Source organism: Suillus subaureus (assembly GCF_016647635.1).
Source record: "Suillus subaureus strain MN1 chromosome Unknown BJ212scaffold_335, whole genome shotgun sequence".
Taxonomy (NCBI): domain Eukaryota; kingdom Fungi; phylum Basidiomycota; class Agaricomycetes; order Boletales; family Suillaceae; genus Suillus; species Suillus subaureus.
In genome coordinates this window covers 1-9,969 of record NW_024538891.1, presented here as the reverse complement: position 1 = coordinate 9,969, position 9,969 = coordinate 1, and the positions used below count along the sequence as shown (strand labels likewise).

At 45.0% G+C, this 9,969-nt stretch overlaps 3 protein-coding genes across 3 annotated transcripts; 2 read left to right on the top strand and 1 right to left on the bottom strand.

The window, feature by feature from the left end:
* Nucleotides 1-1,984: 1,984 nt before the first annotated feature.
* BJ212DRAFT_1489820 (uncharacterized protein) lies at nt 1,985-4,544 on the bottom strand (the record flags this gene model as incomplete). The annotated part of the gene is made up of 4 exons (XM_041341437.1): nt 1,985-2,367; nt 2,427-2,967; nt 3,012-3,278; nt 4,230-4,544. The coding sequence occupies 4 exons, from the start codon at nt 4,542-4,544 to the stop codon at nt 1,985-1,987; spliced, it is 1,506 nt and encodes a 501-aa protein (XP_041185199.1).
* Nucleotides 4,545-6,170: 1,626 nt separating this feature from the next.
* Nucleotides 6,171-6,620, top strand: BJ212DRAFT_1291462 (uncharacterized protein; the record flags this gene model as incomplete). Its single annotated transcript, XM_041332113.1, has 1 exon — nt 6,171-6,620. One exon carries the CDS (start codon nt 6,171-6,173, stop codon nt 6,618-6,620), a length of 450 nt encoding a protein of 149 aa, XP_041185198.1.
* An 809-nt stretch (nt 6,621-7,429) lies between these two features.
* BJ212DRAFT_1306649 (uncharacterized protein) lies at nt 7,430-9,073 on the top strand (the record flags this gene model as incomplete). The annotated part of the gene is made up of 5 exons (XM_041333824.1): nt 7,430-7,981; nt 8,027-8,215; nt 8,255-8,381; nt 8,428-8,660; nt 8,879-9,073. The coding sequence occupies 5 exons, from the start codon at nt 7,430-7,432 to the stop codon at nt 9,071-9,073; spliced, it is 1,296 nt and encodes a 431-aa protein (XP_041185197.1).
* Nucleotides 9,074-9,969: the final 896 nt, after the last annotated feature.

Genomic DNA, 9,969 nt, shown 5'->3' with positions numbered 1-9,969 from the left:
CGCAGATCCTTATTGTCATATACTAGGAAAGGTTTTTGTTACATTGGAATGTAAAGTCATATATATAAAGCCACATCAGTGGGATATTGTGAGTTATGAAGCCCTTCGTAGCCAGCGGAAGCACGGTAGCAGATTCCAGTTCGGTAACAGTCGACTATTACAGAATCAAACTGTTGTGTTAGAAGTTAAGACACGAAACACGCTCAGTGTTTGGAGACAACGACTAGATAGTTTTAATACCTAAGACACGAATTCGAACACGCTAGGAGGATGTAGTAAGAGACAATTAACCATACCTCACTGTTTTTTTTAGTTCCCATCGGGGTAATGTACCCTACATATGTCGGACAGTACTATCTAGTCTAAAGGGCCCCTGCCCTGTCTACATCTCTGGATTCACGAATGTCCCGACGTGAGGTTGCCCGGTTCCAGACGTGGAGAATGTGGTTCGAAGTTAACAGAACCGTGCCTGTTTGAGAGCCATTTTGGGCGACCGAACATCATAGGGAGCTCCCGGGGGTCTACTTGATCTCTTCTTTACCGGTGCACCCCACAATGGCAGCCCTGCTGCAAACGGACTTGCCAGACCTTCAACTTCTTTCCAGGGGAAAGGTCCGCGACGTTTATGCAACTTCGTCGCCCGATCATCTATTGTTTGTCGCAACCGACCGGATATCGGTGTACGATGTCATCCTCAACAGTGTTCGTGGATCTCTGAACTCTTTTCTGCCTAATTCCATGTACTTTGCTTCTAGGGTATCCCAGACAAGGGCAAACTCCTCACAAGCATCTCGCTGTTCTGGTTCGAGAAGCTGAAGCATATCATTCCTAACCACCTTGTTACCGTCAATATCGATGAGATGCCGGATGAAGTCCGGCAGTACCGCGAGCAACTCGAGGGCCGCACTATGCTTGTAAGAAAGGCTAAAGTAGTGCCCATGGAAGCGATCGTCAGAGGATACATCACTGGTGAGTTGATTCGTTATCGGACAATCTCCTGGAACCGCTGGGATGAATTTGTGAACAGGATCAGCCTGGGCAGAGTACCAAAAGTCGCAGACTGTCTGCGGTATCCCAATACCGGAGAAGATGGAAGAATCCCAAAAGTTCCCGACACCAATCTTCACTCCGTCCACCAAGGCTGAGCAAGGCGCTCACGACGAGAATATCTCGCCTGAAAAAGGTGATATTGTTGGTATAACTTGTTTAAAGTCACTCATGCGCATTTTATCAGCTGCTCAACTCATCGGTCAAGATCTATTTGACCGTGTCCAGGCTGCGTCTTTGCAGCTATATACGGCTGCTGCTGAATATGCAGAATCATGCGGACTTATTCTCGCAGACACGAAGTTTGAATTTGGTCTTGTTCCCTCTACTTCTGTTGGGAAAGACGAGCTCATCCTTGTGGATGAAGTCCTTACGCCCGATTCGTCGCGATACTGGCCCCGAGACCAGTATGAACCTGGAAAAGGACAGCCAAGCTTTGACAAGCAGTATGTCAGAAATGCGCTGACTGCTGCTGGATACAGAAAAGGATTAGAGAGTGGACCAAACGGGAACGGCGAGGGATGGGGAATCGACGACACCGTCATCGAGGGGACTCGAAAAAGATACAAAGAAGCTGAACAAATGCTTAAATCGCTGCACTTATAGAAAACTCGTCTAAACTATTTGTGTACCTCGGTAATGAAGAACGAGTGTGGGGAAAGAGAAATTCCTAATCGACTAATCATTATTTTGATGCTACATCTGCAAAACCACTGAAATGAACGCTTAAGTTACGCGCGTTACGGACACTTACGAACGCTTACGACTTCACTAGCGAACTCATGCGATTGGTGGAGATGTTGAATGCCAATATTACTCACCATATCTGGTTGATAAAACTCAAGCCCAGTTATCTTCGGATGATAAGATGCGATATGCTTAGATATGCAATACGGTAGATGCGAATACAATTGCTACATGCTGATCAAGCTACTATCTATACAAACTTGGTACTGAATACGTGATAACTCTCCTTGTCTGCAAAATTATTCAGAAAGAAACACTTGTAGCTTTCCAAGCATGTTGCAGAGGTCATGCTCTTGTCCACTGCCTCACCATACTCCGGTATCAATTCGACTGCATGTGTTGCATCCATAACCTGCATGATGGCTCCCTGTCTATGGCAGTTACCATTTGCATCATGAGTGTACACATGTTCCACGGTCCACATCATGAGTTCAGGATGGTCTTCAGGACAAGAGATGAAACAGAAATACTGGACATAGAGAAGCAGATTAGAAAGGCATGCTGGCAGTTCCACATCAGAACCTTGTTGAATCGTTGGCTGAAAAATCAGTCGAACTTGTGTGACATGACTCACTGTATATGATATCAGTAGTGCTTAATATATACAGGGAATACACAGGGAATACACATACTTATGCTGTCATCCATGCCTGGGCCATCAATAAGAATGGTGTTGCAGTTACCCAAGGGGAAATCATTGCTTGGCGGGTATGCTTGTACTACTCTGCCTGGCATGATGACCCGTGGCTGGAAGGCCGAGTGCAGCTGCAGCTGAAACTTGTTCCACACCTGGAAGCGCCCATATTTGGGGTCCCAGTGGGTGTGCTTGCTGTTGGCCAGGGATGAATGATGAATGAAGTCGGTGAGCACGCGATCAAAGTCAGGGAGTGTGTATTTCGTGTGTATTTCAGCCAGTGACAGTGATTTATAGTCTGGGGTAACATTCAGTTGGAAAGCAGTGAGTGCATCTCCAGAAAGAATGCCCTTAAGAAAGTGGTTACGGACTGGTCTGGGACCATGAACTGATTTCACCTCGTCAGGGAGTATGTGGGAAACCCAGGAGAGCGCAGGATTAGTGATTGTGACATCCTCATCTTCAGTGTGTATGGCATTGACCAGTGATGCTCCCTGAGAAGTCAACAATGCATATAAACCAAAGATTTCCATCGACTCCTGACGATTGAGAATACAAACACACTGCTCTGTGAAATCTTTACATTGTCAAGCCATCTGGGGAAAAGGTCCTTACAGTGCATTATGAGCAATCGCTCTGTCGTATCAGCTGAGAATTGCATCAATGTGCCCAACCTCCTGATTGTACCCTCAAAACTCTGCATTAGCTCGAGTTTTGGAATAAAGAAATCCTCTTTCACACCATTCTTCCCCTTCCTCACTTCTGCAGCGACGATAGTGTCCTTGAAGGAGTGAAAATCTGAAAGTGCCTGCATCATGGCTTGGAGTGATTGGAGCGAATGAACTGGGTTCTGTGTGAGATATGTGAATTCCACAAGGCCGCAGATTGCGTGAATGAATCTGGGTGAAATGGCACCTACGATTGATGTAACAATAGTGCATTGTATATCTCTATATTCATGGCCCATCATTTGCTTGACATGCGTGATGCCTTTGGCGAAGTGGCGTGTGCCAACCTGCTTATGCTGGACAATGTAATGGGTATCAAGCTCATAAGCTCCTTGTCATATCCGCATATCCGGATCTCAGATCCGACCCTTATCTCAGATCCACATCTTATCTCCGATGCTATCCACATCTTATCCCCCTCTAACATCTCGTCATTCAATCTGTCCACTTGTCTGGTCTGGTCCACAACTCATCCGAATCCACAACCAGTGCTCGTCTCTTTTCGGTAACCCCCTAACTCCGGTATTTTGGTTATCTGTATATCCATCCTGCTCCCTTATCCGCTACCTATGTTTCATTTCCGTTTCATGATTTGTGATCCGTTTCTACTTACCAATAGACTATCCACATGCTTCGTACATAGCCTCGGACTCTGCTGATTGATCATTCCATTAGATACCTATAGTATATAACCTCCTGTAACTTTCTGTAGTACCTCAGTTCGAATATCATCTTAGTTCTGCTCATTCCTGTCCTCCGGACTTGAGTACCTCTACTCTCGTCACCCTCCAAGACTTAGGATTGATTCCTATAGTCTATCCGTATCCACCTCTGTCCCCGACAGTCCACTACTGTTAGTTTCTAGTCTGGACTCGTCTGGATTAGCCATACAATACTTATCCCTCATCCGGAAGTCATCTGGATCCATTATGCTACTCGTCCGACCTTCCAGATGTGCTAGGCTTGCCTTCCTGAAATAAGGGGCAATACTCAGGTAAGGGGCACAGCGCACGAGCTGAGGCCGAAGCCCTTCAGATCCAGTTACCCTTTGAGTACGACCTTAACACTCCTACAGTCTCCTTCACCCATTTAAGTGGGTGATTGGCAGAAAATTTGAAGCAGGTATGTAGAATTTCACCAGCAAGGAAGATGGACAGGCATGCACATATCCAATCATGCCAGTAAGGCATGTGGACTCCAGACAGATTGAGAGCTTTAGCCGCTTTCTGGAACTTGTCGAGGTCCCAGGGATCAACCATCTTGGCAATATCAATGAGGAGTTCCAATGTATGCTTCCTGGTACGAGGGGGGTGGAGGATCCCATCGCCAAAATGCTCTTGTGTTGCCATAGTCAGAGGAGATGCATTTTTAGCAACTGCAGCAATCATGGTGGCCTCTGGCAGGTCGCACACATGAGCTACAAGTGGCATGAAAACATAACAGATACAGTGGCTCAAAAACTGTCTGCATGTTTTGACATTTTTCACTATCTATGATATTGTGTGAGAACGAACAAATGGCTCAAGGACATACTTATACCACATTGTAGTATGGCTTCAAGGCTTTCATTTGAGCCCTACACCGTGGGAATCGGTGGAGATATGGTGGAGACATAAGGCTTACAAAATCATGACTCACGCGGACAGTTTTTTGAGCACATATTAAAACTATATAAATCATCATTTATGACACCATAACAATCATGCCACCATTAAATAAATTATAAAGTGGTGTCATTATGTCATTTTAAAACCATATCTAACTATACAAACCAAAAATTTCCATATGTCATGGTTATATTCACCATGAAAGCCACCCCCCCTGCTCAAAGGGATAATATCCTCTCTCTTTCCTATTCTGGCCTCTCTGCTTGTCAAATTTCCTCTAGAACTGGAGTATCCAAGTCCACTGTGGCCAAGTTCATCAAAGAAAGTCACACAGACAAGGAAAACTTCTGTGAAGGGTGTCCATCCAAGCTCACCTCTACTGATAGGAGGGCTATTATTCAACATATCACTACAGGAAAGGCTGATAATGCTGTCCAGGTCACCTATTACATCAATTCCACCATCACATTCCCTGTCTCTTCACACACTGTGAGAAACATTCTCAAGCCAGCTCATCTCAGGTCAGTAACAAGGAAGAAAAGGCTCTCCTCTCTATCACACATATGCAGAGAGGACTAGCACCCTTCTTTTTTCACATATATACCTTGCTATCTGACCCAATCCTATTTATTGTGGTCTTATATGATCATATAACATGCTTCCAGTCCATGTAATCCAATTCTGATGGGCTAAGGTAAAGGTTAGTCATCTCTGTTTATGTGTGATAGAGAGGAGAGCCTTTTCTTCCTTGTTACTGACCTGAGATGAGCTGGCTTGAGAATGTTTCTCACAGTGTGTGAAGAGACAGGGAATGTGATGGTGGAATTGATGTAATAGGTGACCTGGACAGCATTATCAGCCTTTCCTGTAGTGATATGTTGAATAATAGCCCTCCTATCAGTAGAGGTGAGCTTGGATGGACACCCTTCACAGAAGTTTTCCTTGTCTGTGTGACTTTCTTTGATGAACTTGGCCACAGTGGACTTGGATACTCCAGTTCTAGAGGAAATTTGACAAGCAGAGAGGCCAGAATAGGAAAGAGAGAGGATATTATCCCTTTGAGCAGGGGGGGTGGCTTTCATGGTGAATATAACCATGACATATGGAAATTTTTGGTTTGTATAGTTAGATATGGTTTTAAAATGACATAATGACACCACTTTATAATTTATTTAATGGTGGCATGATTGTTATGGTGTCATAAATGATGATTTATATAGTTTTAATATGTGCTCAAAAAACTGTCCGCGTGAGTCATGATTTTGTAAGCCTTATGTCTCCACCATATCTCCACCGATTCCCACGGTGTAGGGCTCAAATGAAAGCCTTGAAGCCATACTACAATGTGGTATAAGTATGTCCTTGAGCCATTTGTTCGTTCTCACACAATATCATAGATAGTGAAAAATGTCAAAACATGCAGACAGTTTTTTGAGCCACTGTATCTGTTATGTTTTCATGCCACTTGTAGCTCATGTGTGCGACCTGCCAGAGGCCACCATGATTGCTGCAGTTGCTAAAAATGCATCTCCTCTGACTATGGCAACACAAGAGCATTTTGGCGATGGGATCCTCCACCCCCCTCGTACCAGGAAGCATACATTGGAACTCCTCATTGATATTGCCAAGATGGTTGATCCCTGGGACCTCGACAAGTTCCAGAAAGCGGCTAAAGCTCTCAATCTGTCTGGAGTCCACATGCCTTACTGGCATGATTGGATATGTGCATGCCTGTCCATCTTCCTTGCTGGTGAAATTCTACATACCTGCTTCAAATTTTCTGCCAATCACCCACTTAAATGGGTGAAGGAGACTGTAGGAGTGTTAAGGTCGTACTCAAAGGGTAACTGGATCTGAAGGGCTTCGGCCTCAGCTCGTGCGCTGTGCCCCTTACCTGAGTATTGCCCCTTATTTCAGGAAGGCAAGCCTAGCACATCTGGAAGGTCGGACGAGTAGCATAATGGATCCAGATGACTTCCGGATGAGGGATAAGTATTGTATGGCTAATCCAGACGAGTCCAGACTAGAAACTAACAGTAGTGGACTGTCGGGGACAGAGGTGGATACGGATAGACTATAGGAATCAATCCTAAGTCTTGGAGGGTGACGAGAGTAGAGGTACTCAAGTCCGGAGGACAGGAATGAGCAGAACTAAGATGATATTCGAACTGAGGTACTACAGAAAGTTACAGGAGGTTATATACTATAGGTATCTAATGGAATGATCAATCAGCAGAGTCCGAGGCTATGTACGAAGCATGTGGATAGTCTATTGGTAAGTAGAAACGGATCACAAATCATGAAACGGAAATGAAACATAGGTAGCGGATAAGGGAGCAGGATGGATATACAGATAACCAAAATACCGGAGTTAGGGGGTTACCGAAAAGAGACGAGCACTGGTTGTGGATTCGGATGAGTTGTGGACCAGACCAGACAAGTGGACAGATTGAATGACGAGATGTTAGAGGGGGATAAGATGTGGATAGCATCGGAGATAAGATGTGGATCTGAGATAAGGGTCGGATCTGAGATCCGGATATGCGGATATGACATACTCACAACTAATGAGCCAAAAAAAAACAGATCGGCACTCTTTCCATGGATTCACACAATACGATGACTCCCATGCATCCAACTCTACATCTTTCAGTGCATCCAGCTCTATGTCTTTCAGCGCTCAATTCACACAGCCTCAGCACTTCAATCACGACGACGGTACATCCTATGATGGGTACACTTACGATCAAGATAGATTCAGAGATATGGGGGACCAGCCGTATGATGGCTCGTCCTTAACCAACCCCCAACCCAATTTTTCACAACCCCATGATGATGGTACATCCTACGACAGGTACACTTACAATCAAGATAGATTTGGAGACACAGGGGACCAGCCATATGATGGCTCGTCCTTAACCAACCCCCAGCCCAATTTTTTGCAGCCCCAGGATGACAGTACATCCTATGACAGGTACCCTTATGATCAAGACAGATTCAGAGATACAGGGGACCAGCCATGCAATGGCTCGTCCTTAACCATGCCCAGGGGCCCTCAAGAGGGTACCCACGTGCATGGAACACCCTTACTGCCATGGGTCGATGAAGCCCCCAATGGAGGAGTCAGTGTGGTAGACCAAGGGACTGGCTTTATTCCCCTGGCTACCAATCTAGCTCTTATATGGCAAGGGGAGATTCCTCGAGGAGAGGTTGTCCATGTAAGCCTTTCATTCATTGTGCTACCCTAACTAACAGCTACATAGACCAGGGGGCCGGCACGTACTATGAGAAAATGCAATACTAGGGCTGACCTACCCGGAACACCATACCTCATCCTGCAAGCCCCCCACAGCACCACTGAACTGCAGACACGCGCGACATCATCACAAGCACACACAACGGCACTACAAACACCCATCGCCGCTGAACATTTGGCGGCGACATTGAAGACTGTATGTGTGTCAAATGATGACATCAAGCATGCTGTGAAGGGGGCAAAAGTTTTGATTGCACGGGTGATATTTACAAAACACACGATGACACAGAAGCGGAAAAAACATATTGCTCAATTTGAGGACACAATAAAAGATTCAACACCTTGTTGTTTGGAAGTTGGTGGTAAGTTTTTCCTCAAATCATTCATATCATCATACTAATTTTGTAGTTGTTATCGAAAATTTTATAACTAATGTCCATCGGAGACAGGTGTTGAACACGTTATCCAATATATGTGGCAAAATTGCTCAATTTTCGCATGACAGCGTCTTTGTATCATACAAACTGTTTCCCCCACAAGGGTGGATTGACACAGCTGAAAAATATTGCATCACAATGGTGAGCAAACTCATCTGGGGCACTGATCCCCTACTCTTTATGCATGCGTATTCTGTGGATGAGGTATGTTGATCTCACACTTCTAACGCTTTACTCACTATGAGTCTTTCAGCATGGGAATATCACTGTCAACACAAAATTTTCAAAATGCATTTATCATGGCCGGCATGGTTTGTTTTGTGTGGCGCACGAGATGCGAAGCCTTTCTCGGTGCCTCACCACTGAAGTCCATCAAATACGTGATGGCCTCAGTTGGCAGCGGTACTCACTGTGCATTGCAGAAACAACGATCCACTGTTATCACCATTGACGCTTTTGGTGGCCAACATCATGAAGAAAAATTCAAGGAGATCGTGCAAGCTTTTGACACCCTTGTCAATGAAGAAAAGTTTGAGTTCAATAGTTATTTGCAGTATGTGCTGGATGTTAGACCATCGCAGGCAGGCAACGGAGAGAGCTCATCCGATTCTAAATAATATCCTACGATGTATATAGCTTGTATAGTGTAATGAAGATTATCACTGGATACTCATGATCATATCAGTACTACTAAATCAGTGATGATAATCGACGATACAACGAGATCTTGCGTGAAAGCTGTGTCAGGGTGCAACATAACCAAAAACAAACGGTTACGGATGCCAGACCTGAGCTAACCACTTTCAAAACGCTCGCAAGCACTTTGCAAGCGACTTTTCAACGGATCCGCATTTTTAGATGTAGCATCTTGGGTACGGAAGCACATGCGGCGATCAAACTTCATCGAAGATCCTATGAGCTCACGGAAAGGCAACGTGAAGTCTGTCTTCCCATCCCTAATGCATTGATCATCAGTGATGTTACTAAATTACTAACCCGTCAAAAGATCTATTTTCGACTGCCCGCAGTACAGACGTGAACGTCACATATTCGCAAATGCTGTTGTCGGACGAAGCGCAACGTCCATCGCACATGTACTCACATCCGAGAAAGTCACCCCCCACCTAATCCGCTTCGTAAGTAGTACCGGCCACCTCAAACCAACATTCGGTGAGCTGTAAATTTTGCATCAGAAAATATACTAGTAAAACACGTAGATCTATCATACACCACCCCGCGCTATAATTTCTGTCACCATACTCTTTGTCGAAAGGGAAGACGCCACATTCCGTGGCGTCGCTGCCGGAAACAAAGAGACCAAATCAGTAACACAGATAGTACTGATGGAAGCAAACTAAGAAGACGAGCACCAGCAGTTTATATCGTAGCTCGAACGCCGCGCCTAACTATCTTTGTACTGACATCCGTAGTCATCCTTTTGTTCACTTTATGTGACGGAGTACGAGTTCGGATCACACTAACCAAGTATATTCCCCCACCACATACAGAAGAA